Source organism: Barbus barbus (genome assembly GCF_936440315.1).
Source record: "Barbus barbus genome assembly, chromosome: 31".
In the NCBI taxonomy this organism is placed as follows: Eukaryota; Metazoa; Chordata; class Actinopteri; order Cypriniformes; family Cyprinidae; genus Barbus; species Barbus barbus.
Genome location: NC_136759.1, coordinates 23,977,479 through 23,994,145, shown reverse-complemented (window position 1 = coordinate 23,994,145; position 16,667 = coordinate 23,977,479). Strand labels below are relative to the sequence as shown.

Below are 16,667 nucleotides of genomic sequence, written 5' to 3'. Positions count from 1 at the left end.
GCAACGATAACAATGGCCGTGAACTCCCGCGGCAGATAGAACGGTCGACACTTCACAACCATAAACTCCACCAGCGATGAACAGTGTTTTGATAATACCGCAGCATTGTTACACCAGTCTTTGTTGATATAAACACATAAGCCACCTCCGCGTGTCTTACCAGACAGTGATGAATCTCTGTCCGCTCGGAAGTTGGAAAGCCCGTGCAGTTGAATGGCGGAGTCCGGGATGTTGTCGTTTAGCCATGTTTCGGTGAAAACAAACACGCAACAGTCCCTTGCCTCATGCTGTGTAGATCGACTGAGTTGAATTAAGTCCAGTTTGTTTTCCAGAGAGCGGACGTTTGAGAGCATGAGTGTTGGAAGAGCTGGTCTTGAGGGGTTAGCTCTTAGCCTAGCTCGTATACCTCCGCGCTTACCGCGTTTCCGTCCTCTCTCACACCGCTTGCGACGCTGCCTTGTGCGGGTAGCGTCAGTAGGCGAGGCCGCGGTCTCGAGGTCCGGCTCCAGCAGTAAACAGAGGCCTCGTAGCTTCTCAGTAGCCGCCGGCGAGAGTTGGTGAACGTAAGCGTTGCTGATATCCAAAAGACTTTGGCGATCATAGATGAATTCTGGGGTGATTTCCTTAAGAGTTAGCGGTAAACTGACACTATTTGGAGACGAACAGACGACATTAAACGACATAAAAGCACCGTCTTTGGGACCCGGAGCAGCCGCAGCGATCGATCGCGCCGCCATCTTCCTTCAAGAAAATTAAAGGTGGTTTAAGCATTTTTTCTTTGTCTTCCAAAAGGACAAAGTTGTTTTATATGATTAACAGAATTAATTTAGGCTTTTATTCACATATGAACATTGACCAATGCACATACGTAGAACACATCAAATATGAAAGTGCAAAACCATTTCTTTTTTTGTTGGTTGTCTTTCTGTTGCTTCTCTAGTGCACCTGTTGACACTATCATTTGTACCAAAGCAAATCACTGTAACAAATCACTTATGATTCCTAACAAGACAGATTGATATCCATGAAGTTTAATTGACTTGCTTGTTATACTGTGGTGATTAAAGGGTTAGTTCACGCCAAAATGAAAATTAATTAATTACTCACCCTCATGTCGTTCCAAACCCATAAGACCTTCGTTCATCTTTGGAACACAAATTAAGATGTTTTTGATGAAATCAGAGAGCTGTCTGACACTCCATAGACAGCAACACAACTGAAAAGTTCCCAGGTCCAGAAACGTAGTAAATACATTGGTAAAACGGTCCTTGTGACATCAGTGGCTCAACTTCAGTTTTGCGACGCTACAAGAATACTTTTTTTTGCACAAAGAAAACAAAAATATCACTTTACTCAACCATTCTTCTCCCCCGAGTTACGTCTTCTGCCATTTTATAGAGTACCCAAGAACACATTTGACGTTCGGGGGAAAGCAGCGCGTGCATGAACGTAATCTGCGTTTTAAGCGTTGTTTAAGCTTAGGGGTAAGCATGCGTATGCGTTTGCGTTGTGATACTCTCTAAAATGGCGGACGGCGTAACTCTGGGGAGAAGAATTGAGTAAATATGTTATTTTTGTATTCTTTGCACAAAAAAAAAGAATTCTCGTAGCGTCGCAAAACTGAAGTTGAGCCACTGATGTCACATGGACTTTTTTACCGATGTATTTACTACGTTTCTGGACCTGGGAACATTTCAGTTGTGTTGCTGTCTATGGAGGGTCAGATAGCTCTCCGATTCCATCAAAAATATCTTCATTTGTGTTTCGAAGAAGAACAAAGGTCTTACGGGTTTGGAACGACATGAGGGTGAGTAATTAATGACAGAATTTTCATTTTGGGGTGAACTAACCCTTTAAGGGTCCCTTAACTTTTTTTGAGTTGTATGCATATTAAACACATATATGTATACTTATAGAATATATATTTGTGTTCAGGTTCCCATGGTTTGGCTCCAGCGTGCTGTCTGCCATGCCTCCCGCCAAAACAGATCAGCTGGACTTGTGGGCGGAGTCAGGGCTGGATGGAGACGACCAGGTGATGGTCGACTTCCTGTTGCCCACAGGAATATACATCCAGATGGAGGTTCCTCGAGAGAGCACCATCCAACACATCAAACTGGTACTTGTGTTTGTGTGCAAGCAGATTCTCTGCTTTGTTAATCTGTGCTTCAAATAAAATAAATGCTGGTTACACTTTATTTTGATGGTCCCCCTTTACGCATTGTTGATTTTCTAAATTGTTTTCTAAATGTTTGTTTCTGTTTTTTTTATGGCTCAAATTTGTTTACTCTAGAGAACTTCTATCTGCAGTGTGAAAGCCTGTTTAAAATGCAAGCATGAAGCATCACAGTTATTATTGTGTATACAATATTCAGTGTAAATTCCTGCAGTGTACTTGAACATGAATGAAATCTTGTGGCATGTTGGTGAAAAGTGTGCGTTTTTGTAAGCAATTAGATATAAGATTTTCACACAATGTATGATGAAATAGAAACATGGGCTTTAATAGCCATATCTAAAATATTTGTTATAAACTGTAATTTCATACATTGGTTTTATGATTAATGCAGTTAATTGCAAAGTCTTGCTTTGCTTGAAGTGACTTAGCACCCACACATTCATAGCAACACCCTAGTAACTGCTTAAAACATTTTAACAACCACAAAACAATGCCCAGACAACCACTTTTAGTATTCTGGTGGAATTTTCCAAAGGCAAGCACAGAGAGTCTCACAGAGATTTTTAGTTTTTAACTATTACTAACAAAAATGCAAGGGCACTTGAAAAGCAATTTTGCTTTTTTTCACCCTCATCCTCTTGCTTTTGTGTTTATCTAGCTGTTATGGAAGGTGGCACAGACATACCCTCTCTTCTCATTGCTGGGGGAGATGGAGGGTCACATGTTCGAGTGTGTGAACCAGGCAGCAGTGCACGAAGAGCTGGAGGATGAAACCAGGCGGCTATGCGATGTGCGACCATTCCTGCCTGTCCTCAAACTTATCACACGCAACTGTGGACGTGCAGAGCGCATACTAGACTCTAAGATCGGCGTGCTCATTGGGAAAGGTGACACATATGTACATAATCACATGTATAATGAGAGCTGTACTTTTAGCTGGATGAGACTATCTGGGATTTTTCAGTGACCCTTTCTGCAGGTTAAAGTTGTTACCCCAGTGAGTGACGAGGAGTTGACGAGTCTTTTTGTGTATTATGAGAATATCATTTAGTCATTCTTCGTTTGTAGAGCAACAGTAGACAAAGCAACAAGAAATATTATATCTAAAATTCACATTACTTAAGCCCGGTACACACCAAGCCGACGGTCGGCCATCAGGCAGTTTTTGTTTGTCGGCCGACGAAGTTTTCTCAGTGTGTTCTGCGCCGTCGGCTGAAGTTGGTCCTCGACGGCTTGTTTTTGGCCGATTCGACATGTTGAATCGGCGTCGGAGCTCGTCGGGCCATCTGATCATTCTGATTGGCTGTTCAGCTGCCGAACCATTGCACGAGAAAAAAACCCTACTTGGCCGCCGGGTGTCGAGCGTCGGCTTGGTGTGTCAGGGCAACTTTGGACCAAGACGCTGCTGACGTCAGCCGACCCCGCAGTCTGCTTTCGTCGCCACTAGTTCGTCGGCGTCAGCTTGGTGTACCGGGCTTTAGTATTAACTTTTCTTTTCTGACTATTTTAGTGTTTTACACATCTATGAACCTTGTAATGTGTGTCTGTTTATGTAATATTTGACACACTTTTTGTACCAGCAATTAACATTTAAGTGTGTGTGACTCAGCAGAGGCTAATTTGAGAGTGATGCTGATTGTTTGTTTGTTTGTATGTATGTAAGGATGAATCATCATGGGGCTATGATGAATTGTCAGGCTCAGCCCGCAAGGCTAATGCACTCACACTTTAAAACACATGCAAACGCACATAATATGGGCAGCCTCTCGTAGTGGAGAGGATCAAATGAATTTTTAATGCTCTTTAAATGTCGTCCTGTGTGTTACCAGGAAGCCATTTGGAACCTTTCCCCAGAGCTCTGTTTTATAAACAAAACACTGATGTCATTCACCAGAAACAGATGCTCATTGAAAGAATAGTTTAGTCAGAATTTAAAATTGGCATCAGTTCCTCCCTTTTAGTTTCGCAGATCCATTGTAATTTATTTTTTCTGTGAAACGCAAAAGGAAAAGTCTTTTTTCTTCCATGAAATTTCAAATCCACAAACTTTGCATGCTATATTGCTTAATTCACGCTACTAGTTTGTTGCAGAAATTTAAGCCTGTTGACTTAAATTTCTGCAACAAACTGGTTGCGTGAATTTCTCCTTGTTCTTCACACACAGACACACTTCAGTATAATACAGTGCAATTCTGTGAACTATTCCCTTCCCTTAATACAATAACAATAACAAATTGTATTTACTCCTTTATAAAACATGGAACATTATAAATGCATAATTGTTAAAAAACATTTTATCTGTGACAGTGGTTCACACTCTGCTGAGTTCACATAATTTAAAATTCAGATACATTCTCAGCTGTGGATGTTGTTGATATTGTGAGAGTAAAGTCACAGAACTTTGTCACATGGCACAGGTCTTCATGAGTTGGATGCCCTGCAAGACCAGCAAGTAAAAGACTTTCGTTCCAAAATGAAGCGAATCAGCGAAGAGAAGATGCAACGCATGCAGCTGATGTCGTGGGGGGAGTGGCTTCGGAGCTGTTACTCCATGCAGCTGGAGACAGGCTCATTGGAGAATTTGATTGACAAGCATGAGGGCGTAATCAAAATTACCATGCACTACGAACAGTCACAGGTGTGTAGTGTTAATTATGTAGTATGTTGCAGATGTCCTTACAATGGAATTAATTATCAGACTTATCCTCTCATTTCTTTTTCTTTCTGTAGGACACAGCCAGTCTGAAAGTGTCATTGCATTGTACAGTAACTGAACTAATGGAACAGGCTCTTAAGAAATGGCAGACCACTCACGGCCCAGAGGAAGACATTGGTACCCGTAGCGATTATGTGCTGCGTGTCAGTAGCAGACTTGAGTTCCTGTTTGAAGAGCACCCTCTTAATCAGTGCAAAGTAAGATACGTTGCCAGAAATAGTATGGAGTGAATTTTGTGACAATTTTCATTGCACAAAACGCAGGATTTGTTTGATGAATATTGTCACAAAATTCGCTCCATAAAATAGCCTTGAAATGTCAAACTATATTTTCAAAGGTTCACTATTGTTGATATGGCAAACAACACATTACATACTGCTTTTAGAGCAATGGGAAGCTTAAAGTGTCAAGCTTTGCTGCACTTATAAAAACATTTCTTCATTCAGATAAGTTTGTCATTATTTACTCATCATCATGCCATTTCAAACCTCTATGGCTTTTAAACCCTTTAAAGTGACAACTGAACATTACATGATTTTTTAAATATTTCTTAAGTTCTTCGGTTAGGTTCTTCGTTTGGGCATAAATTAGTCTATATGTTGTTTAATTGCTATTTGCATGTTCACATGTAATATTCATCATGCATCATATTACCACAGTCAGCTTTATTGTAGTTCATCAACATTATCATGCAAAATCCTCTTGAGAATGAGATATACAGTAACACCAATGTTGTTGGTGGTGTTTTTGAAAAACAATTAAAAGAATTTCGCTAGTGAAATGTGTCGAACTGGTAAGTCATGTTCAGACATCAAACAAAAGAGAGTGCTTTACTAAATGTTGTGTACACAATAGTTTAGTTTCATCATCAGCCTAAAACCAGTCAGGTGAGTGATCGTCGGCAGCGGTTCATTAAGGACATTTGTGGCATGTTTGGATCATTAGTGCGATGCTGTTCCAGGAAATACATATATAAACTCGGACCATGCAGACACATAAACACACACAGTTGCACTCACACAGATGTCAGAAATCATTCATTTACATTTTACAACTTACTAAGTTAACCAAAATATAACCATGTTACTGTGTTTTGTTTATGCATGGACCATGGTACTTAAAGGTACTTAGAATTACTTAGTTTGTAGGGGCAACATTATGATTCATTTTCTGTTTGGGAAATCTAATATTAATATCTCTGTGTGTTTATGTGTGTAGTACATTAGGGATTGTTTGTTGGCTAATGAGAGCCCTCATCTGACACTGGTTCACTGTGACGTTGTGAAGGCAATGTTTGAGAAGGAAATCAGCACAATTGGATCTGTGCTTGCGCGGAAAATTTCAAACCCTCCTCTACCGCTGCCCCCAAAGAAGAGGCCGCCAACGGTATGGACACTTTCTGTGTTTCCTGCACTTCAGCTAATCAAAGGCAGCACCAAACAGCAATGTTAAAGTAATTATTTTTCTAAACAGGTTTCCCTGTTCTCGTCATTTGTTGTTCAGGTAAACAGGCAGTCCAACCTCAAACTCAAGCAATTGGTTGAGGCAGAAGTTGACATCTCAACAGCTCAAATAAACAGAGCATTGTTTTTAAAGTGCCATGGGGTCACAGTGATTGCACTCTTTAGTCCCTTAGGAAAATTAACCATGGTTTTACTACAAATACAACCAAAAAACATGGTTACTATAGTTAAACCATGGTTAACCACAAATTAACCATGGGTTTGCAACATTGACCATAGTTTAACCATGGTATGTGTAGTAAAGCTGTTTTACTATAATGGCTAATTTTTGTAAGGGGTAAGCCTAATTACAAATAAAATACTTGTAATTCTTTTTTTTCATATCAATATGGAATAGGAGAAAGTAGAGGCAATTAGCTCTTTTTGCTGTGCAGCTTTTTTACAGTCTTGCAATAATTGTTTAATGGATGGTACGTTTTGGCTTATGTTTGCTGTCATGTAGATGAGTAATGTTGTAAGTATGTGTGTCTTGACAGATATATCATGTAAGTCGTGGTCATGTGTAGTGTCCATTGCACAGTAGAGTTTGTTTCCTCAAACTTGGTCTTGGGCCAATAAGTTTCAAAAATGTGTTCCAGGAAGTGAGTCAGGCAAGTGTGTCTTAGCACTGATCATGTGAGTTATTTTGCCGATGTCAGATTGCTGACCTCTGCAAAATGGCTGGTGTTAAAGCAAGACTTTAAGGGGCTGTGTACAGTATGTGCATTTATGTGAATGTCTATGTGTTTGAATTAGTGTGTATGAGGTTGCCGTTTCAGAGGTATAGCAACTTGTATGGTGATTTGGACACTAAGCCACACTTAATGTCTGAATATCATTGCATTAGATAAAATAAATCCAAAATATCTATATGCGATGAAATTGTGCTATACCTTTTCACAGAATTTTTAAATGTTTAAAAATGGACTTTTCTGAGACATTTTTGCATTGACTTTTCAAGGTGTCAATGTGATTTTTACTGGATGTCAGGTCCTCACGTTCATCAAGTGACCCAAAAATATTTAATTTGCAATTAATTGCACTTCAAAGACAATGTATTTGTACCACTGTAATGTAATAATTTTATTGTCAGAATTTACTCTTTTCTTTTATCTTTCTCTTTCCTCAGCAGTTTCATACGTGTGTTTGGAAGGTTCGTTCTCTGTTTAGAATTAATCTTGTGAAAGGTAATAAGGTGAACGCTGAAGATGGTGCTAAGGTAAACATCACCACCTCTGAATTGAAAATCATCACTAACCTTACACAAATTTATCTGCCTCCTAGTGGCTCAGAATCAGTATTACATTTAAAATGAAAACATATTGTGTATTTATGGTCCATTCCAAAGTAATGAAGACAGACTTAATAGTAATTCGTAACTGTTTTACATGTTGGCAAATTGGTGGCTAATTTTTATGAATTTATGATCTCATTCATGCATTTTCAAAAATCTTATGAAATCACCACCTCGTAAACCCTGGATAGGAAGTAGCATTTGCACATAACTTTGAATAATGTACTCCATAAAGGATTGTCATGCTAATCTTTCTTTTTTTCTTTTTTTTGGAACTTGGATATGTGTAGATCCAAGTTCGAGCAGGGCTCTTTCATGGTACAGAGCTGTTGTGTAAGACAGCAGTCAGCAGTGAGAGCAGCAGTCGATCTGAGCATGTGTGGAACAAAACACTGGAATTTGACATCGCTGTTTGTGACCTGCCTCGAATGGCCCGTCTCTGCTTTGCCATTTACGCTGTTATGGACAAAGTGAAAAAACAGAGGTCATCCAGGAACACACACCTGAACAAATACCAGACTATTCGCAAGGCGGGGAAAGTGGTGAGATCAACACAACTTTATTCATTGCACATATTCTTAAGCGCTTGTGTACCAGTGCTCAAATTGACTGTCTTATGTGTGTTATGGGCGATTTACCAAAAAAAGATTTGGGGATCCCATGCCCCCAAGTCTTAATTTTTACCTTTTCTAATTGGGGGTTTAACAACCCCCATCCACCCTCACCAATTCAGGCAGTGATGCTTACACATTAACTAATCATATGTTTTGCATGTTATATTTTCTCTCTAGCACTATCCAATAGCATGGGTTAACACAATGGTGTTTGGCTACAGAGGGCAGCTGAAGACTGGTGACATTATCCTCCACTGCTGGTCCTCTTTTCCTGGTGAGAACACACACACATTCTCAGCTTAATAGGGTTTGATTGTGACTTACATGGTTGTGTAAACTGCTGAGCAGTTGTGTCATAGGGTGTGTGTCTGTGAAGTCAGAAAAAGCCTATGTGAGTTATCGGTTCATCTGTGAGAAATACTTCATTTTGTGTAAGGTTGTGCACTGATGTCTTGTAAAGGAAGGAAGTGTGCTCAGGAAATGCCATTTTTTCTGTGTATTGCAGATGAGCTGGAAGAGATGTTGAACCCTATTGGGACAATTCAGACCAATCCATACACCGAGAATGCCACAGAACTACATATAAGCTTTCCAGAATACTCAACACAACCAGTTGTATTTCCTGCTTTTGACAAGGTATGCATTTACTCGCAATATGAGCATGACTCACAAATGTACACGTTTTTAGTGTGGATATCTACTAACCAGTTTACTAGATGTTACTAGTATATGGGCCCTCAGTATTAGTATAGGCTAGTACATAGACCCTCAGAAAATAGTATGACACAATACTGTAAAGATGCTTTGACACAATCTGTATAGTTTCAAGCTCTATATAAATAAAGGTGACTTGACTAGCCACATTATATTTAATGACTGTTTAATGGAATTGTATGGAGAAAATAGTGGAGTTATCAGAAAATTGGCATCTGCAAACTAATTTGCTTTGGACTTAAGATGCACTTTGCCTTGCAGAGTCAGAAAAGGACTGGCACCTTTAAGTTAATGTCTTATGGTCTAGTCCATAATGCAGCGTATATTGGTAAAGAATCAGCCACAGAGACAGGAAAAGCTGTCTGGCAGTTATCAATTACTGTGTGTGTATGTGTTTCATATATACACAGTGGGGCAAATATGTATTTGATACACTGCCGATTTTTCAAGTTTTCCCACTTACAAAGAATGGAGAGGTTCATCGTAGGTACACCTCAACTGTAAGAGACGGAATATAAAAAGAAAATCCAGAAAATTACATTGTATGATTTTTAAATAATTAACATTTTATTGCATGAAATAAGTATTTACATTTACATTTAGTCATTTGGCAGACGCTTTTATCCAAAGCAACTTATAATTGGGGAATACAAAAAGCGATTAATCTTGAAGAGGCAATCAGACAGAGGAAGTGCTCGTAACACCAAGTCTCAGTCATTGTTCAAATAAGTACAAGCTAGTAAGCGGAGAGAAAGATAGAGGGAAAGAGTTTTTTTTTTTTTTTTTTTTTGAGTTTAGGATGAAGTCAAGTACTGCCGAAAGAGATGAGTTTTCAGTTGTTGCTTGAAGATTGCCAGGGATCCGGCGTTCCGGGTAGGGGTGGGAAGATTATTTCACCAGCCAGGAATGGTGAACGAGAATGTTCTGGAGAGTGATTTTGAGCTTCTCTGTGATGGTACCACAAGGCGTCGCTCACTAGCAGATCTCAGACTTCTGGAGGGGATGTAGGTTCGTAATAGTGAGTGGAAGTAGGAGGGTGCTGAGCCTGTGGTAGTTCTGTACGCAAGCATCAGTGTCTTGAACTTGATGCGAGCTGCCACTGGTAGCCAGTGCAAGGAGATGAAGAGAGGTGTAACATGCACTCTTTTGGGCTCGTTGAAGATCAGTCGTGCCGCTGCATTCTGAATCATTTGTAGAGGTTTGATTGTGTTTGATGGCAGACCAGCCAGAAGAGCATTGCAGTAGTCCAGTCTAGAAACAACAAGGGCCTGGACAAGAAGTTGCGCAGCATGCTCTGTCAGAAAGGGCCTCATCTTTCTGATGTTGTGTAGTGCAAACCTGCAGGATCGAGCAGTCTTTGCAATGTGCTCTTTGAAGGTCAGCTGGTCATCCAAGATTACACCAAGATTTCTGACCGAAGTTGATGGGGTAATCATTTATGAGCCTAACTGAATCGTGAAGTCATGCTGTAGAGTCAGAGTGGCAGGGAAGACAAGAAGTTCCGTCTTTGCCAGGTTGAGCTGTAGGTGATGTTCTTTCATCCATGCCGAGATGTCCGCCAGGCAGCCTGAGATCCGTGCAGCTACCGTTGGGTCATCTGGTTGAAAAGAGAGATAGAGCTGTGTGTCATCGGCGTAGCAGTGATAGGAGACGCCATGTGCATGTATGATGGGACCCAGCGATGTAGTGTATGTGGAGAAGAGGAGGGGTCCAAGAACCGATCCCTGAGGAACTCCGGTGACCAGTTGATGTGGTTTGGATACCTCCCCTCCCCAGGCCACCCTGAAGGATCTACCGGTGAGATAGGATTCAAACCAGCGAAGTGGAATCCCAGTGATGAGAGGGTAGACAGGAGAATCTGATGATTGACAGTGTCAAAAGCAGCAGAAAGATCCAGCAGAATGAGGACTGATGATTTGGAATCAGCCTTTGCAGTTCGCAGGGCTTCAGTGACAGAGTTGCGCAGTCTCTGTTGAATGGCCACTCCTGAAACCTGACTCTTTAGCATCCAGTTTGTTGTACTGTGAAAGAAACCGTGAGAGCTGGCTGAAGACAACTCGTTCGAGTGTTTTCCCTACGAATGGAAGGAGAGAGACAGGTCTGTTGTTTTCTAAAAGAGAAGTGTTTAATGTAGGTTTTTTGATCAGTGGGGTTACCTGAGCCTGCTTGAATGCTGTGGGGAAGATGCCTGTGAGGAGAGATGTGTTGATAATGTGTGTGAGTGCCGGTAAGAGTGTGGGAGAGATTGTTTGGAGAAGGTGTGAGGGGATTGGGTCGAGAGGACATGTTGTAGGATGGCTGGAGAGGAGAAGTTTGGATACTTCTGCCTCGGTGAGGGGACAGAAGGAGAAGATGGGAGTTAGAGCAGTGGATGTGGTTGATTGGAGGTCCTGTGGAGTTGAGAACTGGTTACTGATTTTTCTAGTTTTGTCTGTGAAAAAAGAGGCAAAGTCATCAGCGGTTATCAAAGTGGTGGGAGGTGGAGGAGGGGGACAGAGGAGAGAATTAAATGTTCTGAAGAGATTACGCATGTCTGGAGCGCTGGTGATCTTGTTGTGGAAATGTGAGGATTTGGCAGTGTGGACTTCAGTAGAGAAAGATGAAAGCAAAGACTGATACCTGCTCAGGTCCGACGGATCGTTTGATTTGCGCCATTTTCTCTCTGCCACTCTGAGTTTGGTCCGATGCTCACGAAGAACATCGGATAACCAGGGGTTAGAAGGGGCAGCCCGTGCTGGCCTGGAGGAGAGAGGACAGATGTCGTCTAGACAAGAGGTTAAGGTAGAGCATAAAATGTCAGTGGCTGCATTTACATCCAGAGAAGAGAAATGGGTAGGCGAGGGAAGAGAGGAGGATACTACAGAGGAAAGAAGGGAGGGGGAAAGGGAACATAGGTTGCGTCTGAAAGTAACCGGTAAGGGAGATGGTGGCACCTGGGTAGCAAAATGTAAAGTAAATGTAATGAAGAAATGGTCAGAGATATGTAGTGGTTGTACCAGAATGTTATCTGTAGAACAATTGCGTGTGTAAATTAAGTCGAGTTGGTTACCTGATTTGTGCGTGCTAGTAGTGGTGAGGCGTTTGAGATCAAATGAAGCTAGGAGTGACTGGAAGTCTGTAGCATAAGGCCTGTCTAGGTGAATGTTGAAATCGCCGAAGACTAAGAGTGGAGTGCCATCCTCCATGAAAGAGGACAGCAGTCCGAGAGAAAGAGAAATTGTGAGAGAGAGCAGCTGGGGTTGCCGTGTCTTCTGGACGAATCCAGGTCTCAGTCAAGCCCAGGATGCTGAGTGTGGGATGTAAGGAAAATGCAGAAATGAAGTCGGCTTTGTTGACAGCTGGCTGGCAATTCCAAAGACCTACAGAGAAAGAAAGAGGTGCAATGGAAGATGTAGAGAGAGTGCGCAGGTTAGCAGGGTTACGTAACCTTCTGCGTGTGTTTTTAGAGCGAGGTTGAGAGAGAACCGGAATGGTTTTGGAAAAACATGATAGACGTGGAAGGATAGAGGATAGGAAAGTGTGAGGGAAGATAAACGATACTTAAGTGTGTGCTCGGTGTCGTTGCTCGGTTAAAGTCGCGCAGGAAAAAGTCGTCTGTCTTTACACGAGGAGGCTGAACGCTTCCGCGTCAGCGCTCTGACATCAAATAAATACGATCTAAGAAACTAGAGTGAAAACAGCTGTGGCCGGCTTCTGATAAGCCCAGCCAATAAGGTAGGACTGCTAATAGCTCAAGACGAAACTAACACTTTGCACAATCACACAGGCTCGTTCTCAGCTGAGGCGCAAATTATTCTAATTACCAGTAAGTGCAATCAAACAGAAAAACCCAACGAAAACGCAGAGTAGAAATAGGTAGGAAATGAACTATTCCTTCCTAGTAGCAAGTAAATAATTTAAACAACAGAACTGCGGCCAAGTTATTACATGTAAATGTAATGTAAATGTATTTGATCATCTACCAACCAGCAAGAATTCTAAGGACACTAGCGACAAAATTGTAGACCTGCACAAGGCTGGGATGGGCTACAGGACAATAGGCAAACAGCTTGGTGAGAAGGCAACAACTGTTGGCGTAATTATTAGAAAATGGAAGAAATTCAAGATGACTGTCAATCTCCCACGGACTGGGGCTCCATGCAAGATCTCACCTTGTGGAGTATCAATGATCCTGAGAAAGGTGAGGGATCAGCCTAGAACTACATGGGAGGACCTGGTCAATGACCTGAAGAGAGCTGGGACCACAGTCTCAACGGTTACCATTAGTAACACACTACACCGTCATGGATTAAAATCCTGCAGCGAGCAAGGTCCCCCTGCTCAAGCCAGCACATGTCCAGGCCCGTCTGAAGTTTGCCAAAGACCATCTGGATGATCCAGAGGAGGCATGGGAGAAGGTCATGTGGTTAGATGAGACCAAAATATAACTTTTTCGTATAAACTCCACTCGCCGTGTTTGAAGAAGGATGAGTACAATCCCAAGAACACCATCCCAAACGTGAAGCATGGGGGTGGAAACCTCATGCTTTGGGGGTGCTTTTCTGCAAAGGGGACAGGACGACTGCACCATATTGAGGGGAGGATGGATGGGGCCATGTATCGTGAGATTTTGGGCAACAACCTCCTTCCCTCAGTAAGAGCACTGAAGATTGGTCGTGGCTGGGTCTTCCAGCATGACAAAGACCCCCAAACACACAGCAAGGGCAACTAAGGAGTGGCTCCGTAAGAAGCATTTCAAGGTCCTGGAGTGGCCTAGCCAGTCTCGAGACCTGAACCCAATAGAAAATCTATGGAGGGAGCTGAAACTCTGTGTTGCCCAGCGACAGCCCCAAAACCTGAAAGATCTGGAGAAGACCTGTATGGAAGAGTGGGCCAAAATCCCTGCTGCAGTGTGTGCAAACCCTGTCAAGAACTACAGGAAACGTCTGACCTCTGTAATTGTAAACAAAGGTTTCTGTACCAAATATTAAGTTATATTTTTCTATTGTATCAAATACTTATTTCATGCAATAAAATGGAAATTAATTATTCAAAAATCATACAATGTGATTTTCTGGATTGTTTTTATATTCGGTCTCTCAAAGTTGAGGTGTGAAAAATCGGCAGTGTATCAAATACTTATTTGCCCCACTGTGTGTATGTGTGTATATACACGCGCACGCACGCACATATATACACTCCACACATTAAAATGTTGATTTAATTTAAAAAGAACTGTCAGTGATGGTTTTCAGTATTACTGTAATGCTGAATGACAATTGGGAAAAAAAATCAGTATTGGTATCAGTGATACTTTCCTTCATCCATAGCACTCAATAAACGTATGCCAGTAAACAAATATTTAATATATACAGTCTTTATGTTGTTTCTGCATTAATTTGGAAATTCAGTGTGAAAACAACTGATTTTAGCACGTGCTTAGCTTTTTGTGTGCATTAGACGGTCAGTGAACTATCCATTGGTGTGCCATCTGGGTCTGTCACTGTAACATTCATAATCAAACATGAGGCAACACTTGTAATGTTACTGGATGTTCTGATATGTATATTTTTTTTTTGTTTGTTTGTTTGTTTGTTTTCTCCCATAGATCCTGGAAAAAGCTGCAGAAATAGCTGGAGCCAATGATTCCATGACCATGGTAAAATGTGTTTTTTTTTATTTTATACTGTTCTCTGAGGTCCACTTATAATTATATCCAGATTTTTACATCAAAAAAACATTTAAAAGTAATAAGCTATTTTCTGTACTGTTTTTAACCCCCCTCATATCAGAGCGCTCTGTTTGAATAGGCATGGCAGATTGTAGACTCAGAAGTAAATGCCCACTGCTATGATTGGCTAATAGTTGTGTATATTTGACAGTGAACATTCCTCATAGATGGACGATGCTGTGATTTAGGTCATGTGTAATGAGTAAACAACTCAATTCATATGAAACACTCTGTAAGAAGGAAACAAAGCAATAGTGACCACGTAATGAAAACAATTACTCACACTTGTGTTGCGACATTACTGTTGGATCCAATATAGCACAGCATCGTCTTTTAGTTTCAATCCTTTTGAAAATTCCATGTCGAATATTTCATTGTTTGTAAACAAATCCACAGTAAAAAAAAAATTAACTTTTTTTTTTTTCATTTAAAACAAAGTTCATCCACTCTTTCCTAATGTTGGGATCATAAAAAAAAGAAGACAATGCAAAGACTGTTTTTTTCCACAACTTGGCACTGCACAGCGTCTTGTTGTCTTCGGAGCCAACTTTATTTTGGTTTCGCTCTCTCATAAACATGCGTGAATCGGTGGGCGGGGCTAAACAGGTAGCGATGTCGAAGCAGGTGTTGATCATCTTCTGTGGAGGCGGTACTTATCCACACTATTACATCATAGAGTAGAACAAAAGCTGTCATTTTGGCAAATTGCCTTCAGTATAACTGTTTTTAGACTAACGAGAATGTTTTGAGTTCTGAAACTTACAGTATATTTTCATAGTACATTGACCTCTTATATGTTAAAAGATTTTTGGTTTGTCAGTTCATGACCCCTTTAAAGCGGCCCTATTATGCCCTTTTTGCCCCCATAAGTAATATAGTCCTCAGGTGTCCCCAGAATGTATCTGTGAAGTTTCTGCTCAAAATAACCCACAGATTATGTACAGTATTGTATAATGCTGAAAATCCCCATTTTTAGCTTAAAGCAAAAACATGCTGTTTTCTATGGGATGATATTAGACTCAAAATGATTAATAGATGCACGCACAATTATCCATGTACTGCATACATTTTATGCATGTATCTTACTAACCACGAACAAATGTCTTTCAATTTGAGTCTGTGGAATTCAGGATTAAATGATTGTGCAGCGATTTGAACAAATACAGACATGTTTGAGCATAAAAATGTTGTGATCTGCATTAATATATCATAAATTGCTCATACAAAAAGGAATCCGTGCATATGTGAATCAGGTGACACACGTGCATTTATTGACATCTTGTTTGCATTAATCTTGTTCGGTTCATTTGGATTTTGAGACTTCATTTTCGCAGTTTGCAGCATTTCACGACGCCCACACACACAACTACCAATGAACAAAGCCCAGTGCAATTCATTAACGTGTACACGATTTGAAAAATTCGCAAATGTGCATCACTACACTGAAACAAATGCTTTTCAGCCAGTGTCTGCATTTTTAATACAAATGTTATAGTTTGTATTAAACTATCATAATTTGTGCATGCAGCGATTAAAATGTGCATTTGTGGATCAGGCGACGCACGTGCATTCATTCACATCTCTTCTGAGTCGATTCTATTTGATTCATTTAATTTTGAGATTTTCATTCCGCCCGTTTAGCCTTGCCCAATCCACACACACACAGCTCGCGATCCACACGCAGCTGAGCCTAAGAACATCAGCGACCACTAGATGGCACTAGCCCCAGTAAGTAACAACAGTAGCATTTTTAGAGAATTGCTGTTTACACTAAGTGGAAATAGCCATTCTATACATGCTGTAAAAGTAGCAGATATTTGCAATAAGTGTAAATAGTAATTAGACGATATTTATAGGTTACTTATAAAAAATCTTTTTTTTGTAGACGATACTGACTCAGAAAACAGTTTAGTAATAAGTAGGCCTAAATAAAATCCC

General features: G+C 40.8%; 1 protein-coding gene across 5 annotated transcripts in view; it reads left to right on the top strand.

Moving 5' to 3' along the window:
- The window catches only part of LOC306851448 (phosphatidylinositol 4,5-bisphosphate 3-kinase catalytic subunit beta isoform-like), a 52,889-nt gene that overhangs the window by 23,667 nt on the left and 12,555 nt on the right, over positions 1-16,667 (top strand). For 3 of the 5 annotated variants that reach the window (XM_079387684.1, XM_079387685.1, XM_079387686.1), the window contains exons 3-12: positions 1,936-2,119; positions 2,838-3,066; positions 4,597-4,817; positions 4,910-5,092; positions 6,114-6,281; positions 7,527-7,616; positions 7,982-8,233; positions 8,483-8,579; positions 8,811-8,941; positions 14,607-14,657. In XM_079387684.1, the coding sequence (XP_079243810.1) occupies positions 1,970-2,119; positions 2,838-3,066; positions 4,597-4,817; positions 4,910-5,092; positions 6,114-6,281; positions 7,527-7,616; positions 7,982-8,233; positions 8,483-8,579; positions 8,811-8,941; positions 14,607-14,657 (1,572 nt within the window). In that variant the 5' untranslated portion in view covers positions 1,936-1,969. The remainder of the gene's footprint in view (positions 1-1,935; positions 2,120-2,837; positions 3,067-4,596; positions 4,818-4,909; positions 5,093-6,113; positions 6,282-7,526; positions 7,617-7,981; positions 8,234-8,482; positions 8,580-8,810; positions 8,942-14,606; positions 14,658-16,667) is intronic. The other 2 variants (XM_079387687.1, XM_079387688.1) reach the window with 1 other exon arrangement.